This window comes from Nymphalis io, chromosome 22 (genome assembly GCF_905147045.1).
Source record: "Nymphalis io chromosome 22, ilAglIoxx1.1, whole genome shotgun sequence".
In the NCBI taxonomy this organism is placed as follows: Eukaryota; Metazoa; Arthropoda; class Insecta; order Lepidoptera; family Nymphalidae; genus Nymphalis; species Nymphalis io.
The window spans coordinates 5,731,246-5,753,826 of NC_065909.1; the positions used below are offsets into that span (position 1 = coordinate 5,731,246).

Sequence of the window (22,581 nt, forward strand, 5' to 3'; positions counted from 1 at the left end):
TAAAAAAGAAATAAGAACCGATATATAACAATAAAATATAATAACAATATAAATACTTAATTAAATCGAATCCTTTTTTATTAGATACCATCTAAAAAAATAATGTTACGAAGAAACAGAAGTATATTAATACACAAGTTCTATTTAGCCTAGTGTACGTTTAAAACAAACACGCCACTCCTATACCTATCATAATACCGATATCTTAGCGCTAAGCTCGCGAAACATAAAAGTATTCCTGTAATACCTCATTCAATAATAATCCTCGAGAGAGATTGAAACGATACCCAGCTTCGCAACGTAAATTAATATTTCGCAAGACAAATTATAATAATTACTTCTTAGCTTAACAAGTTGTATCAATAATTTTCTCTGAGAAAATATTGTTCATGAAGCAAAGTTGATATTTTAAACAATTAATATAAAAATATTTCATATTCTTATTGAATGTGAAAAATGACTACAAATACGTATTTGTTAAAACTTTTATAAATTAATTTTAATTAATTTCTGAATCTTTTAAAACATGATATAATCTGAAATGTTATACCAGTTCGTTCATCAGGTACGAAACGATTAATTTTTGACGATGCTTCTTTTTTAACTTTAAATACTTAAAATGTTTTTAACTCAAATATTTTTAAATTGAAATGAATTTTTTAACATTTATTACATAATATTTGATACATTAAGTTTTTATATGTATAACATTCTTAAATATTTTGTCTGTGCAAAGTTATCCTAGATTAAAAATAAAACCTTATGTCAACGCAAACAAAATTATGTCAAAAATATTTCTAAATTTCGTGTAAAAACAAAAACATTCACACATTCATTATTGCGCTATATTCCATGTAAATTTTTAGTTTAATCAATCACAGAAATCATAACGTCATGGCTGAAAAGTAAGTGATTATATTTAATATTCGTTAAAGACAACAAAGTTTTCAGATAAGATATTATATAAATAAACATTGTTCTCGACTTCTCATATATATTAAACCAGAAACAACAAAATAGGTTAATTATTTCCTACCAAATTCTCGTTATTTTTTCAAGCTACAAAACAGCTATCTCTAACGTGTATCCAATTTATTGGCTATGTTATGTTCTTTGCTTGTTATAAGATTTTTTTTTTATCTTGATAACGGTGCTACGTATTTTTTAACAAATGACCTTTATTTAGTTGCATTAAATATACTTCCTAAATTAATTGAATTTACTTTAATAACTTAAAGTTTATTTGAATTTCTATGTTATATACAACTTTTATAATCTTATCAAATGGTTATATATAAAAATAGGTCAATCGTGATTGATTGGGCTATTTATCTACCCTTTCCAAATAAAAATATAAGATGATCAGATTTGTTAAAAATGATTTCTATCTATCTAATACTGTTAAAGTAATGAATAAGTCAATCTTTTAAAATGACACATAAGATCAATGACTTAATTGCAAAAAAAAATTAAAAGGATTGGAATTAGATTATTGACACAAAAATATTACATTTAGTAACATAGATAACTGTGTTACTGTATAATTTATACATACAATTATAATAATAACAGACACTATATAAATGACATATAGTATATAAACTATTTTTAAAGGTGCGACCCGAATATCAACGATCCAAGTTCTCCGACACAAGATGAAAAGCCTTCTGGTAACTGGTGGGACTCGTGGATATCATCTGCCAAAACAAAGGTAAAATTAAAAAAGTAATTAAACTTCATATAAACCTCAATAGCTTAGAAAATATATAAAATAATGTTTCATTTAAGAAACTTAACCATACTTACGGCTGTAAAAAAACAAATTCTACAGTTATGCAATTATATTTAAGTCTTGAATGAATGGTATATTCTGGTTAAGAAAATAAAATATAACCAAATTATATGTTCACAGATACATGCATCGTTGCATAAGTGTATTAAAAGTAATAATATAAGAACCAATTTAAACATTTAAGCTTAAGACCGAACTTACATTCTAGTTATATAAGTAATATTTAAGCTTATTTAAATGGACATATCTCCTTTTTTATTAAAACCATATATAAATGTCTAAATATTTTGTTATCCATATGTTAGTTTAGATGTATTCAAAAACTTAGTATCTTCCATGTAGTTATGTTTTTACATGGAAATCTTTAATTTATAGATTGTACACAATGTTTTTAATAAAAACACTAACAATAATCTTCGAGAACGTATTTAACACATTTTTGTGGTCGAATCCTTATATAATTTTAGTAAAATAAAGTAAAATACATTGACAGTCTCATGACCTCTCAAGGATAGGCTTGAAGGTAAACTTCAACCACATTGTTGTTCCAGAGCAAGCTGGTTTATTCATATATATATTATGTAAGTCCGTTTCATCTGCATTTCACATGCAGGTATCCTCAAATTGCTTTTTTTCACTGCTAAGCATTAGATGAATCACATTTAAATAACAAACCAAGTTAAGGATGTGAAATCTCAGTTGTCCTTGCTTGGATTTGAACCTTTGATACTCGGTTAAGATCCAAATGTTCTATCCATTGAGCCTTCTGTGCTCCACTATTTGGTATATTATAATTTATATTATATTTTTGCTTCAGTCAGCGGAAGTTTATACAATGGTCAAAAAGGATCTAGACGAGATTGGAACAGCTGTCAAGAGTGAAGCCAGTCATGTGTTTAGCTCTACTTCAAATGTTATTGGCAAAACTTTTAAGGTAAGAACTCAAACTTCCCTTTGTTAATATTTATTATATACATGTATGGGCATAAGGATAACACCTACTTAAGATGCATGAACATCTTTTTTGCTGTTCATCTCCTTTCCGCCCTTATGTGTGTGACCCATACAGTATATACTTTGTTGCTATACCTACTATTATTATAATAAGTTGATATATGTATTTATTTTAGTAAAAAAATTTGCTTTTATTTAAATAACTCCATACAACAATATATAAAATATTGTTTGTCTTTAATCATATTTTCTTTTAATTACCACTAATTTGGATATTTAACATCTTCTGAGATTCTCATGATGGTCGATATGGCATCATAAACACAGATTTAAAGTTCATTATTGGACTATATAACCACCGCACAAAGTGTCTGACATCCCATGGATTCTTTACAAATTCTCTGTAAAGATGTACAAGGCAGTACTATAGTGTAATAATTCTTTTGACAAATTATAAAATTTCTTAAACAATTCTGTATGTTTCGTTAAATAATTGCTCAGTTAAAAAACTCCACTCATTAAGGATAGAGTATGGAATAAAGTAGATAAAAAAGAATATAAGAAAAGAAATATATACATATTTATTTATTTCAGTTGGATGTCCCTGAATCGCCAGCTAATGTTATGAAGAAAAGCTTCAGTAGTTTTATTGGTATGTATTATATAATAGTATATAAATTAATTTATATACTGCTAGTTATCAGTCCCCGCTTCACAGGGATAGAAATAAAATATTTATATAGAAGAACAAAAATCCAAATAAAAATTCTTGTTTTAAATATATTTTTTGTTAAATGACAATTCAAAAATGAATTGTATATTCATATTATGTATTCGTAATATAATAATTATTTTTTACTTTAATTTTTTGAATGTTGATAGTATTAGCAAACCATCACACCGGACTGAATTTTATATAGTTTTTTCTTTTGTTTAAGGCCAAGTCAGTACAGTTTTGAACCCCGAGCCAGATGACGAAGATGATACAGAAGTGATTCTTTCATCGGGCGATACGACTATGCTCTCCACATACAAGGTATTATAAGGAATTATTGTCTATGTATATTATGTTTCTTTTTTTACCAAATGACATAAAATTTCTTTGTATCTTATATTGGGTTGACGAAAAATTTGATTCAATCTTGATCAAGTTGCTCTCAAAGGTTATTGATAATGTTGATGTGAGCGATAGTTAATAATTCTAAGAGTGCCAATGTCTATGGGTGGTAGTGATCACTATCAGGTGGCCCATTTACCAGTCCGCCAATCCATTTGAAATAAACAAAAGCCAAATATATAATGTTACATGAATATCTGCCTATACCTAAATGAAAGAGTCGAGATGGCCTGGTGGTTTATTTCATTAAAATTCTGCCACATGTGTATTCTACCAACCCGCAATAGAGCAGCGTGGTGGAATACGCTCCGAACCTTCTCCTCAAAAGGGAGAGAAGGCCTTAGCCCAGCAGTGGGACATTGACAGGCTGTTACTGTAACTAAATGAATCATTAATCTTCATAATATTATTGTTATTATATAATCCGATTTCGCTTACATGATTAACTATCGAGATATTTAGGTGATGAGTTAATAGAGTAGGCCATTCAAATCAGATTATTTTCTTCTCCGAACCAATGGTAATATATCATTTAGCAATCAACGTTTAATGCTTCTATACTAAATAAAGGATGTCTTTTAAGATATTGAAGGTAATAGTGATGTTATTACTTCCGCTCCAAATATAATAATAATAATGATTAACAAAAACGATGATGAATGATGATGAATGTTTTTTATGTTAATAATTATATAAGATTCAAAATTTTGCCAAATGTTTGTGAACTGATCTGTCATTGATAATAATCCAAAAATAATTATTTACATTCTATTATCATTCAACACAGAAAGAACTTGAAGCCCTCCAGCGTGTTGATGCAACATACATAGTACCAGCCTACAGCCCTGAGTTTGAAGCCTGGCGGTCCAGTCTAGAAGACTCGGAAACAATTATAACACCGTCATCAGCGATCCGACGTTTGCAGTCCAGCCCATTGCTAAAGGCGCAGTATGACAAGCTAGTGCCTGATGCTGTTACGCACGAGGAGTTCTGGGAAAGGTACGAAAGAAATCCTACTTTAGAAGAATAGACTTAATATGTAACAGGCTGTAAATTACCCTCTGCTGGTCAAAGGTCTCCTCTACTAGTTGGAGAAGATCTTGAAGTTTATGCCAACACACCAGGTTGTGTTTTTGGATACACACGGTTGGCAGATGTATCGTTCGACACATTTTTTTCAATGAAAAAAAACCACTTTAAGCACATTGAAACATGCTTACAAAAAGCCCACGATCTTCTATATTCACATATTACAGCTAATTTAAAATTGTATTTTTAATAATTTTTACGAAAGAATAATTGTAAGCAAATTAGCCCGAATAGCGAATACAGACTTGAATGAACAATATGAATTTATTAAAATCGCCTACTTCAAAGCAGAGTTTCTAGAATAAGATAGAAAATTATAAAAACAAATTAGCCATTCACATGGCTAGTGAATATTCAATAGTTTTTGTCCTATTGAATTAATGATCTCTAGATAAAATCCAAGTACAACCTTTTAGTTAGTAAATTTCTTCTTCGAATCCTGAGTGCCCACGGTAAATAGGGCAGATGCAAGTCTTCGCCGTTCCGTTATGTCTTGGGAAGCTCGCTTTACTTCGCTCCAGGTCCTGGCCTGCCGCCAGGTCTGCTTGTGGCAGCCAACCTTACAGTCCTGAGGGTCCTTACAGTACTTACGGTCCTGAGGGTTCCAAATAAGAGCTTATCTAGGGTCCGAGTTTCTGCGCAGTGTGGACCATCCAACTTCCCCAAATTCTCAGGGAATTAATCTATTCAATCATGTTCCAGATACCTGTTCCGAGTGGCGTTACTGCAGGACCGTCTGGCGGCTGCGTCTCGTAAACAGCCGCTTGAGGAGCCTACCACGGATCCCGTGCTAGCTCATCTACCGCTACAAACACCGATAGAACAGTTAGTATTAAATGTTTTTCTTTACCTATGGCTTGAGAAATTAAAAAAGAAAACATAATACAATTAATAACAATATTAATAATATTCATATTTATAAAATATAAAAACACAAATATTTCAGTTACTTTGTCATAAAAATAGGTTAATAAATTCAAAGTCTATAATAATTTATTTTACAGAAGTCCTAAAAAAGTACTTTCCGGTATAAACACAGAAGCAAATGAAAAAGACATAGACAATGTCGTCGCTTGGGATGATGGTAAGTAGTAAAGTAGTAAAATGAGTCTTATCACGTAGAATTAGGATTCACTCCGTCAACCGTCAATTTAAATTTCGCAGAAGATTTCGCAAATGACGTAGAACTAACAGAAGAACAGCAGACCCTACTTCTAGAAGAGTATGAGAAGGAAATAGCCTCGAAGAAATTGAACAAAATATCGACACGAGATATCACAAACAATAACAAGGAGACCAGAGACAAACTAAACAACGAGACGGATAAAAAACAAAAAAATAAAATTAAATCTCCAATAAAGAAAACAGATGAATGTGGCAATAATTTGGTAGAAGATTACTTTGGTGAGAAAGACCAGGTTAAAGACGATGCGAGTGCCAATTCAGATGAAAGCTGGGAGAAGGAGTTTGAAATTGAAGAACCGGTGCAGCAAAAAGCCTGATTGTTAGCGTATATTTCTACATATACACTGAAATAGCAATGGAATGTAGAACTAATAAATATAATATATACCTGTCCCGTTCACAATGCAAGGGACTAAAAGAGACGGTAAAAAGGATTATCAGATCTAATTAAGTATTTAACGTGTATGATCAGAATGCATTGATTAGAAGCTCAAAATATACTTTTTATAATGTCAACTGGCAACCCCATGCACAATTATACACTGGCAACACTGATATATAAAAATAATGCCTCATTCAGCCTGATCTTATTGTTTACACAGCCCTATTATTACATAACAGTATAATTTATACTAAGTATGCTATTCTATAGTATCGCTTGTACGATAAAAATAGGGTTTTATATACATGTAAAGTATATAATATAAATAAACGGTAGAAATAGTATATAAGGGAGTCAGATGTGTCATTTGTAATTGTAAATTGACGTTGAGGAAGTGAAATAATGACATTTGAATAATATTTTTTGGAATGTATCGTTAAAAAAATAAATAGATTTTTATGAGATTTTGAAGAACATGTAATTAAAAATTAGCTTAATGTTGAATATGTTCACATTCACGCTAATATTAAATACAATGTAAGCGTATGGTCAGCATCGAAATGAAACGAATCATACAATAATGTCTATAGCGTTAGATAAATAAATTAAAAGGCAATTAGTTACAGATTAAAAAAAACCTTTTGATTTATTTTAAACTACTATATAATTCGATTAGTTTTATTATTTTCGATATCAAAAAAAAAAATAGTTTTGATTCTAACTGATATTTAAATGAAATTACAGTTGAAGGATTGAGAGAATTTAATAGTTTATATTTGACTTTCGATTCAACGAAACGTCATCAATATTTTTTAAAAAGAACTGCTTCACCTATAAATTTTGTTTAGATGGTTAAACAATGCTCTGTCTTCTTCTTTCGAATGACAATTCAATGATGCTAGAACGAGACTAAGCAACGTTTATAAGTAAGGTCGTAAAACTTTAACAAAATATTTCATTTGACAATATTGCATGTAATCGATAAGCAATACTTATCAATATGTATTCCGTCTAACAAAAAACACTGTTTTCTGTAACTTTGATTTAAAATTTTAATATGTTTTATTAATTTTTTCATAATGATCTGTTTACGAAATTTTATTTTTGGTTTCGAATATAAATTTAAAATATGTCCAATCACTAACGGCCAGATTTTAAAATTCAAAATCAAATTAAGTAAATACTGCACGCTCATTCGTCGTCTATTCCGTCATCGGTTGCCACAGACGAATTACAATCATAAAGTCAAATTATTTGCTGGCGTTTTAGAAACTGGACTCTAAAATTCAATTAAAATGAACTGCATACAAAACATTTAAGCAGATACTTATATTTTTATATTCAAGGTCATGTTGAACCACGTTAAATAAAAGTATTTTTTAATTATTTTAATATTTTTAGTTAAAATTATTTAAAAAAAATTATCGGACCTGATTATACGATTTTTCGTATTTATTCGACACAAACAAACCTATCTTACTGCCTTTTTATTACAAGTTAATTTATCGACTTACTAACTAGATAATCGTTTGAAAATCAATAAAATAATACGATTGTTTTATTTTTTATATGATAACGATTTATATTGCATTTAAACAGATTTCTAAACGGATTTGACAATGGATCCCTTTATTAAAAACTAATTTACCGTCATGCGTTATTTTGTGTGATTTCTTTTATATCCATTTAATCATTTAGTTTGATGTAACAAAATTTAAAATTCTATCCTTTTTTGTATATTTTTATTACAAATTCTATTGTTTTCAACTATAGATTCTATATATTTTATTGTTATTACATATTATGGAATTACATTACAGTTACACCTTTAAAATTATATGAAAACATTTTGATTGTTGTTCGGAAATGTTTTTTTTTTTTTTTTTGTTATATTTGAATATTCCGTGAGACAGCATATATAAAAATATTTATGAACAGATTAAAAATGTTATGCCTAATTTCCACGATAAATTAACTATTGGTACTATTGATTTTTAATACATTGATATGTATTTAATATGAAATGACTAAACAAAACCAAAATGTGTCAAAAAGGATATTTTGAATATATTTATATAACAAAAGAATGTCTGAAATTAACCCAAAACTTGAATAGCGTAGACTCCTATTAGAAACAAAATTCATTATACCATTAAATTAAAAATAATATAAAACAAGTTTGAATCAATATGTAATTTCGAAGGAAAAGTCCAATAGAACAAATGGAAATTATGAAATGAAAGGAGTGTATTGAAAGGTGTACGTATTTATCACACCATAAACAACAAATATTAACCATTCCAAACCATATTCGAAGACATAGAGGTGAGCTTACTAATAGCTTAAATAAATTGACAAATTTAAAAAGAGACAAACATTTGTGCGTTATATTCTTAAAGCTAAATGAAACAATGCGTTATGTCATTATTATATATATTATATAATGTTATTTCTCTTACTCTAATAATTTCTAAGTAGCAAACAAACTGCAGGCAAAGAAAAGCAAAAAAAAAATAACCAAATTATATGTAAAATCAATCAGATTTTATGTCTCCATTCTCTATGTCTATGATTGAAACACACACACAGTTATAAAAATTTTCTCTATGGAAATATACATTATTATTTGAAAATAATTGTTTTCATAATAACAATTATTTCATAAATATTGAATTTTATGTTAGCTTTATTTAAACGATAAATAATTAAGATTGTTAGAATGTTATGATTATAAATTAAGAGTGTGATATCCATTTTCATTTATTCGATGGTATTAATTAGTCTTCTTAAATCTGTCAGCTAATATTTGTCGTTCGCAGAAGAAAATAGTTTAGAAGTATACATGAAGACAATACACATGATATATATTATATATGTTTTTGGATATAATTTCTATCTATAAGCAAAGGATACGTCACAGCTGTCATTTGAATTTGACATTAGATTTCGTTATGTTTGTGTAAATTATAATTATATTAAGAATATGAATAAAAGTTATTAAAAATTGTATTTCTTTTTATTTTTTATTTATATCTTAATTTTTTAATATATTTAAGTTACTAGCTAAGTTTTAATTAGTGCATTTCTATGTAGTAAAAAAAGTATTGTTTTTACGCATACGATGTTTTAGGTCTGAGTATAGTATATACCAAATCGCATATAATGATATACACAAGTTGTCAGTATAATGTACATTTAGAACCAGTGTGGTGTTAGCTTTACATTTAATGTGACTATGTAAAAATAATTATAAACAGACTACTTGAATAAAGAAAGCGGTGCTTTTGAATTTGACAACATCAGCTACATTCCTCGAAACCTGTATACCATATCGAAATTTGAATACATTTCATCAGATTAACTAATCTAATATAATTCGATACATTTCAAAGTAAGAAATACTATATCGATAAATTGTTAATAAAAAACATATTTTTCGAAAATATTTAATCGTTTCCAACTTTTCGTGCTGGTAAATTTAGCTCTGATGGTAGTTCTCCTTGCAAATGCGGGTAAAATGCACCTGGAACGCCTGCACTCAGATCTGAAGGGGAATCCCCTGATCTTGGATACGGATGGTGAGGGGGCGCTCCCATCCATTGAGGATACCAATATAGACCCTGGTGGTATAATTTATTTTTTAATTATGTGTGCAACAAGCTGTACTGAAATAAAAAAAAAGTATACGATACGTCTTTAACTGCGTAAATCCACCAAAATCTGTATCTAGCTTAAAACTGAGAGGACGCTTTTCCCAAGTATCGAGACATTTTAATTTATTTTTGTATTGTCATTTTGCTTAACATCTTTCCAAGTCTTCCAGTTAGGTACAAAAGAACACTCTGTATGCATAATATACTATATATTAATACATTGGCTGCCTCGTTGATCTAGTAGCAAGATATAAGGCATTGGACCCGGTCCTGGGTTCTAATCCCAGGTCGGATCAATAAAAAGTTAATGTCTTAAACGATCTGGAGGACATTATTATTTACTACATATATAAAATATGAAATCACCTTATTGTTCCCTGCACCTGAGCACGTGTATCTGTACTCGTTGACGGTGAGCGGGTCGAGATAGCTGACGCCGGCTATGGAGCCGTAGTTGGGCGGAAACATGAACCAGCAACCCTCCAATGAATCTATCATAAGAACACGCCTTTTATTTTACTGGTCACATTTGTCAGCTTCTACTGCGACATTAATTATTGCTTTCAAATGATAATAGCCATAAATTCTCTATCTGGCTTACTGACCCTTTGAACTGGATAAAAAATTAATATCATTATAACGGTAGAACAATAATTATAATTTAGTGGTAGGCCTACACTTGAACAACAAATATTTTTAGTATATCTAATATCCATCTAAAAACTCATTAAAAATGTATTTAGCTTTTTAATAAAGGTCATTGATAGTAGCCAGGCGCGGATCCACCGTTGTCCACAGCCCTACTCTAGACACTGAGCTCGATAGAAGTGCCTATAATTCCATGCGGGCAAAGCTTGGGCAAGGCAGGTGTCTTGACCCCTGCCTTGCCCAAGCATGCCCCAGGGGTCATGCACTTTTTAAGCTCCTTTGTAGGAATGCAATGTATGCAATGACATTATAAGTGATTCCGTAGTCAGACTAGCACTTGGCTGATTTTCAGGTGGCTATGACCACAACCTTTTTTGAGAGCTGAATCCGCGCCTGATAATTTTACATTTAAAAAAAATAGATTCATTTACTGTATAGAAAAATCTGAAAAACGTCATTAATATGAGTCTTACAAGTTATATTTGCAAAATCATGTCCTGGAGGCTCGGTGGATAGATGGTACGCTTCTGTCGTCTGTTCGATGAATGGGGGTATAGGGGACAATCCGGTGCCAGGATCTCCAGGGATAATAAACGGACCTGAAATGTTTCCGCACCATATAATATAAATTAGCGTATTCAGTGCTTTATTAGGCTTCTTGTTTATGATGCGTTACTGTACAAACATTAACGGTTAGGACGTAAATAAAGTTAGCGCTTGACGATTCAAAAGTACTGTATCCTATATACTCAATTTGAGTAAATAATTTGACTTGATATGATCAATAAAGAGTATTCAGTTTATAGAACTCTATTCTCATTACGACAACGTCATTTACATGAGAACTTATATCTAACTTATAAATATAACAATTCGTTCGGATCAGCAGAGCAGATGAGATAACAGTTTCAATTAATTAATTTAACAGAGAATCGTTACACAGAATATGGTTATAAAGTCGAGATTTAAACATAGAAAAATTTGTTAGAGTTTTTACTTGTTTAGGTAAATTGTTATAAAGTTTTGCTCCCTCAAAAATAATCATCTTTTTTCCACTCTTAGTTTTAGTTTTAGGCAGTATTAGATGGCTAGCACGTCTAGTTGCATATTTGTGTATTAACTATATTATCCTCCACATTAGATGAATTAAAAACTCTTTAATCTATCACGTTAATACTCGTAGTGCATACCCGGATTTTAATCAGTGACTTGTCGTTAAGATTCACACATTCTATCTACTTGACCATTTCGGCTTATTTTAAGACAAATATCAATTTAAAATAATATTACCATTTTCAAAATAGTTGTTTTTAATTAAATGAACTGTTGATTATAATTTAATCTATTATTTTAAAATTATGCTCCAAATTTTTTACCTCCATAAAAGTTAGTGTTGTTCCATTCGCACACGTGATGGTCACACACTAACGGTGTGAACTTCTCTTTCGTGTAATATGAGTGTCCGTTTGGTAAAAACTACAAAACAAGACTTAGTTTTATTTAATGGAGTGCCGTGATGATATAGAACCGACTCAAAACATACTAATTAGCTTCAAATATTTACGAGGGAGGTCCAAAAGTCCGCAGAATGAAGGGTGAATATTAAATAAGAAAAAACACTGACCTTATCATTTCAAGATTATCATGTAAGGCTTTTATTACTAATTATAGTTTGAAAGGATTTTCCGGATGTGGTATAATTTAAAATAGTTTTCAATTGCAATGGTACCAAGTAACCATACCTTTCCTTCCATTTTCCTCCCTTTCCCTCGTATAATACGACCCCGTTAACTTTTTCTCCATTATTTTTCCAATACTATTTTCCAATATCTATTTCTATTTACCACTAACTGACCCGATTGATCTTAGATATTATAAAAAACTAAAAAACATGACATACATACCAACATGTAATCATAATGTCTAAAGCGTATGCCTTGAATATTAAAGTCTAATATAAATGAGCCCGAAGTGATGATACACGAAACAGCAGTTAATGGCGGTAGTTTGTACATCACGAGACCGCATTTGACTATCGCCTTTGGAAGCGTTGACACGTCCCTGACGTGCTGAAGGCTCTTTTTAAATGGAAATCTGTATATTAGAATAATAATATTATCATGTATGTTATGATAATCAATTTGTACTTTTAACTGTCCCATTTAAATAAATTATTTGTAGAGTTTAATCGTATTTATTCACATTTTAGTGTAAATAAATATATTAAAGATAAAGTGGAAATAAATAAAAAAGTCCTAATTAAAAACTTACTACACGTTACATGCAAAGTATTATTCGAATCCGTTCAGCAGTTTTGGCGTGATTTAGTAAAAAACGAAACTATACTTATTATATAATAGTATTTTTTTCTTATTACGTAAAGTTACACATAATACCAAAAGGAATTCTCTTCCAGTAAAGCTTAAGTAAAAAAGAGAGTATAGTGTGTAAATAATACAAAGCAAACAAAAAATTAAGAGAAATAACAACTATAAGTAAATAAACACAACACAATGTAGAAGCTTAAATATAAGGTGAATTTATTTATAACAAATCTTGCAATTCAAGGCGAAATCGGTCCAAATATAAAAAAAAAATGAAGCAATTATATCTATAAAATTCGTCTTCGTTAGATTTTATCTCTACAAAAAATCAGAATAATCAAACAAAATTTTCAGACTTGAAGAGTAGGTATAACTTAAAATATCATTTTACATACCTAAATATACAAATGCCAAGGTGACATTCCAGTCCATGTATGTAATTGTCCATTTCAAACGCGACACTTGGATCTTCCTCGAGGAAATACTTGTTATCGTCCATGAAGTGGACAAAGCCCAAGAAATGAAAGCCACGACCCCTACAGTGGGGCGTGATACCTTTGCCGATGTTATATATATCGCTGTATAGCTCGGATATAAATATATACACGTTCTTGCCACAGTAAAATTCTGTAAACATACATAATATTTATAAAAATCTTAAAAAAAGAAACTGAAAAAGATTTTCCACCACAGGATATTTACGAGCTGCTATTTCCACCTGCGTGTGAGGGTGTACACCCCTAGTGTTAGGTACCCTATGTTCTTTTGTATACCCCTGACAACGTATGCAAAATTTCATTATAATCAATTAAGACGTTAAGACGCGAAAACGTAAAAAACTCACTCATATTAGTGTTCTAAAATTTTCCTTAATACACGAACTTAATATTTTACCTTGACTTAGATAAAATTCCGAGGGTACAGCTCCTCCAACTCCAGAGTTATACGTGGCAACCCTTTCTGTTTTGATAGCATTGTGATTGTCGTACATCGTCAACATATTGTCTATTGTATCGTCCAAAGCGATTAATAATACCTGTACGGATAAATATTCAACCAGGTTTCTGGTGTAAATAAGAAAACCTAAGCACAAGTACAGAAGTTATTAATTAATTAATCGAAATTAAAGGTATTTTCTACATATGTATATAGTAGGTAAGGGTAAAGAAACTCGCACTTTTCGAGAAACACTTGGAATTTCTGAGACATGTCTCAATGTATGTCTCATCATCACATGCGATTAATTCTTTTCGTAACAAGAAGGCTTTCTCAACAATAGAAAAATTGGGGTTGTAACTAACGCTTTGGTGGCACAAGACTTGGCGTAGGTTATTGACATTTACTGGTGGTAGGGCTTTGTGCAAGCTCGTCTGGGTAGGTACTACCCACTCATCAGATATTCTACCGCAAAACAGCAGTACATGGTGTTGTTGTGTTCCGGTTTGAAGAGTGAGTGGACCAGTGTAATTACATACACAAAGGACATTAAATCTTAGGTCCCAAGGTTGGTGGCGCATTGGTGATGTAAGCGATGGTTAACATTTCTTACAATGCCAATGTCTATGGGCGTTGGTGACCACTTACTATCAGGTGGCTCATATGCTCGCCCACCTTCCTATTCTATAAAAAAAAAACATTTTTGCATTAATTGTCAAAACACGGCAATATCTGGAGTATTTATTTCATTATATTTGCTTCTTTAATAATTAAATAACGCAACTTGTCGGTTTTTCCAATAAGGCAAATAATTGTGTTGATTAATATCATGATTAAGCAAAAATGTTGGTATCGGTCCATGTTGCTTGGCCCAGACAGGTAGCGATTTCACCAAACAATGGTCAACGAAGCGATATCGCTACGCGAACACGCTAAGCCAATTTAGGTCTTGATTTGTCTCCTTAAATGTATGTCTGCGTAAATGTACACAGCTTTTATACACATTTAGGTCATTTAATAATAAGTACATAATATATTTTTTCATAAATTCCCAATGTTATATTTAATATTAAACTAATTCTGCTCGACATAATTATAATAATATTAAGAAAAAATACTTCAAGATATTTTTCAAAATACCTCCATCGACAACATTTAATTTCATTATCAAGCAATCAACAATGAAGACATACAGGATACATATAAAAAGAGTTCCATATTTAAAAAGTAAAATACGAAAACTGAACACAGTAAAACGGTAAGAGACGCATTATAGTTACTCAAAAAGAAATTACCTTTAATTCCTTAATGTGCATGGTAATAAACCTCGCGAGATGATCCGTTGCAATATGTACATGTTCATTGATTATGAACTGAAAGAAACATATTTTGACAAAATGTTTTTTTTTGCTTGTATCTCATGTTTTTGTTTTGCGATTGAGTTAAAAACTTTTACAATTATTGTTGGGACATGTACGTTTCTGCTATTACGCCGCCAAATTAAATAGGTACTGCGTAAGACATATCGAGAAATGTTTACTAAAATGTTTAGGAGCTATTGCAACGCATACTTGCTGTTAGCTAGTAATTAATAAAGCCAAATAATAATTAATTTAGCTCAGACATTTTGTATTTATTCTCTTACCTATATGTATTTTGTAATAATTCAAAGCTTCCAAAATGCAGATACTTACTTAGTGTATTAGATATAAATAATATGTAAATTTATTTTTTAATTGTAGCAGTACTTCAGTTTTATTTTAATGATATTGCTTTTTCCTAAAATTCATATAGCCATCAGGATTTCTGGGAGAGGTACAATGTTTTCATACCTGATCAGGAGCTCTCTTAATCTTCATCATCTCTATCTGATAATGAGCCAAATGGTCCAGTTTGTCAGTGGGATCATGGCCGTAAATCTCGTAAGCGTCGATGATCATAGCCAGGGTGATATTCTCGCTCGGTTCTTGACAACACGGATGTCTTCGTATGTCGTAGGCATTCTAGAAACAAATTTCATTTTATTAAAAGTTGTCTATAAGATATATAGTCAAAAGCAAGTCGTAGATAAAACTAGAAAAAACATATTATAACTCCGAACGCATAATTTAACATACTGGATAGATCCATTAGTATATGTTTACCAACTTAAAGTAGATACAAATAAAAAAGGTTTTATATATATTTTTCATTGTATTTAAACTCTTATTATAGAATGCTGGGAAATAGACAAAACTATAATAAATATATATTTATTGATTATTGAGTTTTTCTGCCGACAATTATCAGTAACTTCCAGACTCCGGGCCTCTGGAAGTTGGAAGCGTGTACACTGCCATGCCTCGAAAAGCAAGTAAAGCTGCACGTTGGTCCTGCGCCTGAACTGTTTCCGGTCGTGTCGGATTGCAGTCCCTTTGTAGAGTTAGGGAGTAGTAAGCACTCTGCATTTGTGTTTGCGCACACATTTGTGCACTATAATATGTCCCGCGCAGTTAGCTAATCTCTCTTAATATTGGCCGCCGTGGCCAAAACGGTGCGGAGGACATTTTATTATTAGTAGTTAAAGTATGTTAATAATACTAGGATAAACTATAGGTGCATACTTTTATTTTAAACTAGTTTTCACCCATGGCTTCGCTCATGCTATAGGGGATGGGGGGACAGGGATCAGGTAAAGAAAGTAGCCTTTATCATTTCTTGGGGTTCACGCTTGCTTCATACCAAATTTCATTAAAATCGGTCCAATGGTTTAACCGTGGAAGCATAAAAAACAGATGGAGTTGGTTTCGCATTTATAATATTAGAATTCATTTAATATATACCTAATTAAAACGAAAATCGAACATATTGAATAATAATTTAGAATACTTACTAAAATTCCGGTAAAACATTGTGATAAAAGTAAAATAAATACAAGCCGCACAGTACGTAGGCACATATCGTTTTAAACAAACATATAACTAAAAAAATATCTGTGTAAAAACCGATTATTTTATTTCCTAACGACCAATTAAGAAAACTTACAATTTTATGCGTTTGCTAAAATATCTACGTGCGATATTTCTTTCTTTATAACCAGAATGTAAATATATAATTTTGAATAGCTTTTTTTATAATAATTAATGATGCTGGGTCTATAAATACTTTATATATTTAAAAATACGTAGCATTGTAGCTCTAAATAATCTTACTATAAACCGTAATTTTACTATTGTATCTTTATATTTTTAATATTATTCTATATTATAACTAAAGAGGTAAAGTTAGTAAGTTGTGCCGAAAGTTATTCATCCAATTTCAAAAATTCTTTCACAAATATTTACTATAAACCTTCAGGATGGTCATAAGTTCTTTTATATATACTATCCCGTTAAAATAAAAGCCCGCATTGGAGCAGCGTGGTGGAATGAGCTCCAAACTTTCTCCTCAAAAGAGAGAAGAGGCCTTAGCCCAGCCGGCTACATTAGTTTAACCTTAGGAACATTTACAGGTTGCTACTTTACTTTACACGCAAAACTTATGTTTAATAGGTACGGGTAAACTGATAGCCTGAAGTGTTATAAGTAATTAACAACTTATTTGATATTGAACTGTAAATTTTACATAATTACAATAACAATAAATAAATAAAACAATTATATGAGATTGAATTACTTATTTAGACTTTTCGATTTTATTACAAAACGATTTAAATTTAACTTTAATATACTATCCCATGAACAATCTAAAACAATCCTTAGAAAATAACATGAAGTCACTTTTTTTTAGACCTAAAAAAATATATAATTAAATATTCCTTCTTGAAATTACGATCTTTTATTGTTATCTATCTACACACATATATAACAAGGAAATTTTAATAAAATATCTCATAATGTTCATCTAATTCATTTCAGACATCGTATACCCGTATTATGGGAACAATGTTGTGCCAAGTTTGGCCGCGTATCGATCGTGGTACCGCGCACCTCGTTCGCGTCGATTTCAGTCCCAAACGAGTCAAACTGTGCGAGCCATTACAATAAAGAAAATCATTTAAAAATGGTCTAAACCACCCCATTTACTTTTAAATAACGTACAAGTTACAAAAGTGCCAATAGCAAGTCACAAAACATATAAAATGTTTAATTATGGGGAAGGAATCTAATATCACAAAAATGGCTGATCAAATCGACGGCACGGTAAAACAATAATGTAAAAATATTTATATAGCTTAGTGTAAAGAAGTCTTCCATTATAGAATTAAGATTAAATAAGTATTACAAATCGATGTCTTCCTGTTGCGTCAATTTTGACATAGTTTTAAAATTCGAATATTGATTATATTGATTCGAAAAAGTATTAGCAAAGGAGGTTTAATAAAGTGCATCTAATTAAAAAAATAAAAATGCTCAACCTCGGGCGTATCAAGATACCGCCGCTCAAAAATGTATTGGATGTGGCAATGCAGACTGTTAGGCAGCAAGTGCCTGAAAAGCCTGGACCTCCGTCGCGTCCTCCTCAAAATGTTCGATTTGCAAATATGGGTAAGATTTATTTTTTATTTTAGATAATGATTAATTTTAATTGCAACATTTTTACGACAATACTTTTTAATAACTAAATAAAAAATTATTCATTTAAAATTTATTAAATTATAACATTTATCTATCTCTTTACAATTAATAAACGGAAATACGAATTTCAAATAGTCCTCATTAGTAAGCAGAGACAATATATTTCTAGAATAGTCTTTTATTATTTAAACAATTGCTATAATTGCATATAAAGTTGTCAAATAAATGAAATAGATTAATTTCGATAAATAATAGCCTAGCCTAGAATCCCAGATAGAATAAAAAATAATTCCAAGACACTTATGACTCAAATAAGTACAAAAATCTTGGTAGTTTTTTTTATCAATGCAATAAATATCGTTTTCATGTTACAAATAAAATTGAAATAACCTAAAAAAAGTATATTATGTAATTCATAAAATAAAGGGTAACCTTGCCGCCCACCCTAGTTACACGTAAAGTGCGATCATTTAAATTAAAGTTTAAAGTTCATTACATCGACATAGATTAAAGTTAACTTAACTTAATTCCTAAACCTTAACTATGTTCCTGAATTAAAGCATATAATAGTTGTTAGATGTGTATCTGGGTACAATGTTTTTAATATAAGTGACCATCTTTATTTGTTATCAGACATGGGAGAGAGCTGCGAACTGTCGACCATGAACGAGACCACTTCACCAACATACCAATCAACTAATCCAACTAATCCATTCTTGAGTGGAGAACTACAGGCTGAAGATTCTTTTACCAGCTACCAGAACACTTACCCTCAGCAGGATGGAGCACCGAGGTATACTTTTGTAAATATATTAGCAAAAATTAAAAGGTATATTGAGTATCAGTTCAACTGGATCTCGCCTTTGTTTCAGGACTCAAAGCATGCAAAGTGTTGATTTTTACGCTTCATCTGAAGAAGGAGGATTTGAAGAAGGAGGTGGTAAGCCAGGTGCAAAGATTAATGAGTTTCAAGCCGCATGGAACGTCACCAACGCAATCCAGGTATATTAATATAAATATTTTTGTTAAAAAAGAAATATTAAAATGCAATTTTAAATATAACTTTACTATATCTTTATAGGGTATGTTCGTGGTGTCGTTGCCGTTTGCAGTTTTACAAGGTGGATATTGGGCAATAGCTGCCATGATTGGAATTGCTCACATCTGCTGTTATACAGGTAAGATTCTGGTGGAATGCCTGTACGAAGATGACCCAGTTTCCGGTCAGCGTGTGCGTGTCCGCGATTCTTACGTTAGCATTGCTAAGGAGTGCTTTGGAAGGAAATACGGCGCAAAAATTGTTAACCTTGCTCAAATTATCGAGCTCCTCATGACTTGTATTCTGTACGTCGTTGTATGTGGTGATTTAATGATCGGTACTTTTCCTGATGGTTCGATTGATACCCGTTCTTGGATGATGTTAATCGGAATATTCTTACTACCACTTGCTTTTTTGAAGTCACTGAAAAGTGTCAGTATGTTATCTTTCTGGTGTACCATGAGCCATCTTATTATCAACGCGATTGTTCTTGGTTACTGCATTCTTTATATTGGTGACTGGGGTTGGTCAAAAGTCAAATGGTCATTAGATTTTGAAACCTTCCCCATCAGTTTGGGTGTTATTGTATTTTCGTATACTTCACAAATTTTCTTGCCCACGCTAGAAGGTAACATGGAAGATCGTTCCCGTTTTGAATGGATGTTGAATTGGTCACATATAGCTGCAGCGGCTTTTAAATCTATCTTCGGATATCTTTGTTTCTTAACCTTCCAAAATGACACGCAGCAGGTTATAACAAATAACCTACGTTCTGCTGGATTTAAAGGGCTGGTAAACTTCTTTTTGGTAGTGAAAGCAGTATTGAGCTACCCATTGCCGTATTACGCGGCATGTGATTTGATGGAAAAAGTTTTGTTCAGAGGCAAGCCTAAAACAATTTTCCCACCCATTTATGCTTTAGATGGAGAATTGAAAGTTTGGGGACTGGCTTGGAGATTAGGAGTTATCATGTTCACGATTCTAATGGCTATATTCATTCCCCATTTTGCTATCCTTATGGGTTTTATTGGCAGCTTCACTGGAACTATGTTAAGTTTCATATGGCCGGCTTACTTCCACCTTAAACTGAAAGGCAATCAATTGGAAACTGCAACTATCGCTTACGATTACTTCATCATATCGCTCGGGGTATTGTTCGGTATAATTGGTATGTGGGACTCGGGGTCTGCCCTTGTCAAAGCTTTTAAAATCGGCTTGCCGTTCTAAGTTTATGTAGTGTTTTAGATGATTGTTGAACTATTTTTAGATTTACGCATTTATTTCGTGTATGTTATTCACGGATGCGATATATCTTAAAACTTTTAAACGCCAAATTCTAGTCGGATGTGATTGATTGTATTGGTATTTTAGCCCTTTTAGATGTTAAGAAGATACTAGCTGTTACGTTACGATGTTCAAAATGTCTTCCAATAATAATAATATACATTTATGTATATACGTATATTAGTTGGTTAAAATTATATTTACAATATATTTAAAGGATCCAATGTCTTCCACATAGAATTTACGTTTTGAAATTCTTCGACAACGAAGTCTTCCATATTCAAATGTAATTTATAAGTATATTCACTAATTATATAAGATAGAATGAAAATCATTTACTAATATTATGTGCGATGATAATAAAGTATTTAAAAAAATAACTACTCAAAATGTTCATACTTGTTGTTGTGATAGCAGATATTTTGTTTGCTTATGATATTAAACTCAGTCAATAAAATATCATTTGTGTTAGTTAACGTAGATTAAAACCTTTGTGGAGTATATTTATTACACAATTATAGATTATCAAAACAAATCCATTTGTTATACATTTTAATAAAAGCCCAAGTTGACTTAATTCGGGCTGACGTAGACATAGATGTTAGATTCGTTATTACGTCATTCAATACAAATTTTTCGACAATTTTTTTGTTGTAATGGATAATTCCACGGAAATTCCAATGGAAAAATAAAGATTTACAATTAAAGGCGAATTATATTAAATTGCGCTTACAAAGGATTATTCGTGACAACACTAGTATAGCATACAATATTTATATTAAATTTTTAATAATGTCTTATTGTTGTTAATTATATATTTTAGACTTAAATAGGTGTATGTAGTACTTACATGGTCATGACTAATATTGTGAAGTTTTACGCAATATTCTATGTAATATTTAAAAAAAAAAAACAATAATCAAGGCCTTAATTTTTACTCCGATGTGTATTCCAAGAAATAATCACAAATATATTAAAAGCATATTTTTATTTAGTATATACATATATTACAATAAATACATCTCAATATATTAATTACAAAATAAAAGCTAAGTTAAATAAATTTTATTACATCAATTGTGTTTAAAAATATATTAATATATTTTATAATTCAACCATAAATATTACATACAATTCAATATTTTAGTGCCTGTGTTGTCAGATTTGTAATCTTATCAAATCAACATTATCTTTAAATAATAATATTGTTAGATTGAGCTATTGATAACGATTCCAATTTATATATGTATGACTGCGATAAAATAATTAAGTAGCCCTGTATGCATTGCTATCACATAAAAGTCTTCCTATAAAAATAAAATGTTATAAATATCAACTAAAATATCTATGAATGGAATTGATATTACAGTATTTAAAAATATACAATTCAAATAAAATTGTCAATAAAATGTATTAATTATCTGTGACAATAAATACGTATTAATTGACAGAATTATGGAGAAGATAGCGTTAATGGAGCCTTATTCTAAATTTAAAAATAAAATTTTAACTCCACAACGTTATTGATTCACTATTAAATTCACTGCACTAGTCAATACTAGTGTTCTGATCCATAAACCAAAAAGTAGATTTTTCTGATATTTCCCTTTGGCTATATAACT

General features: G+C 30.6%; 3 protein-coding genes across 3 annotated transcripts; 2 read left to right on the forward strand and 1 right to left on the reverse strand.

Annotated features, from left to right (window-relative positions):
* The first annotated feature begins 766 nt into the window (after positions 1–766).
* LOC126777234 (BSD domain-containing protein 1-like) lies at positions 767–9,528 on the forward strand. Its single transcript, XM_050500226.1, has 9 exons — positions 767–905; positions 1,615–1,711; positions 2,610–2,726; positions 3,341–3,398; positions 3,685–3,782; positions 4,651–4,862; positions 5,655–5,777; positions 5,957–6,036; positions 6,117–9,528. Exons 1-9 carry the CDS (start codon positions 895–897, stop codon positions 6,452–6,454), a joined length of 1,134 nt encoding a protein of 377 aa, XP_050356183.1. The 5' UTR covers positions 767–894; the 3' UTR covers positions 6,455–9,528.
* Positions 9,529–9,665: 137 nt separating this feature from the next.
* LOC126777215 (uncharacterized) lies at positions 9,666–17,078 on the reverse strand. Its single transcript, XM_050500198.1, has 10 exons — positions 16,953–17,078; positions 15,913–16,083; positions 15,376–15,453; positions 14,039–14,180; positions 13,540–13,771; positions 12,725–12,914; positions 12,197–12,296; positions 11,294–11,419; positions 10,539–10,663; positions 9,666–10,139 (listed from the first exon to the last, which is right to left on the reverse strand). Exons 1-10 carry the CDS (start codon positions 17,016–17,018, stop codon positions 9,966–9,968), a joined length of 1,404 nt encoding a protein of 467 aa, XP_050356155.1. The 5' UTR covers positions 17,019–17,078; the 3' UTR covers positions 9,666–9,965.
* A 1,014-nt stretch (positions 17,079–18,092) lies between these two features.
* On the forward strand, positions 18,093–21,256 carry LOC126777192 (vesicular inhibitory amino acid transporter). Its single transcript, XM_050500160.1, has 4 exons — positions 18,093–18,606; positions 19,270–19,429; positions 19,509–19,638; positions 19,718–21,256. Exons 1-4 carry the CDS (start codon positions 18,468–18,470, stop codon positions 20,900–20,902), a joined length of 1,614 nt encoding a protein of 537 aa, XP_050356117.1. The 5' UTR covers positions 18,093–18,467; the 3' UTR covers positions 20,903–21,256.
* The last annotated feature ends 1,325 nt before the right edge of the window (positions 21,257–22,581 follow it).

Coding starts and splice junctions, on each gene's coding strand:
- LOC126777234 (XM_050500226.1), top strand. Junction 3,399..3,684: donor AAGCTTCAGTAGTTTTATTG/GTATGTATTATA, acceptor CTTTTGTTTAAG/GCCAAGTCAGTACAGTTTTG. Junction 4,863..5,654: donor CACGAGGAGTTCTGGGAAAG/GTACGAAAGAAA, acceptor ATCATGTTCCAG/ATACCTGTTCCGAGTGGCGT.
- LOC126777215 (XM_050500198.1), bottom strand. CDS start 17,018: ATGTGCCTACGTACTGTGCGGCTTGTATTTATTTTACTTTTATCACAA. Junction 16,084..16,952: donor AATGTTTTACCGGAATTTTA/GTAAGTATTCTA, acceptor ATTTGTTTCTAG/AATGCCTACGACATACGAAG. Junction 14,181..15,375: donor TGCACATTAAGGAATTAAAG/GTAATTTCTTTT, acceptor TTATCCGTACAG/GTATTATTAATCGCTTTGGA.
- LOC126777192 (XM_050500160.1), top strand. CDS start 18,468: ATGCTCAACCTCGGGCGTATCAAGATACCGCCGCTCAAAAATGTATTG. Junction 19,430..19,508: donor CAGCAGGATGGAGCACCGAG/GTATACTTTTGT, acceptor CCTTTGTTTCAG/GACTCAAAGCATGCAAAGTG. Junction 19,639..19,717: donor ACGTCACCAACGCAATCCAG/GTATATTAATAT, acceptor ATATCTTTATAG/GGTATGTTCGTGGTGTCGTT.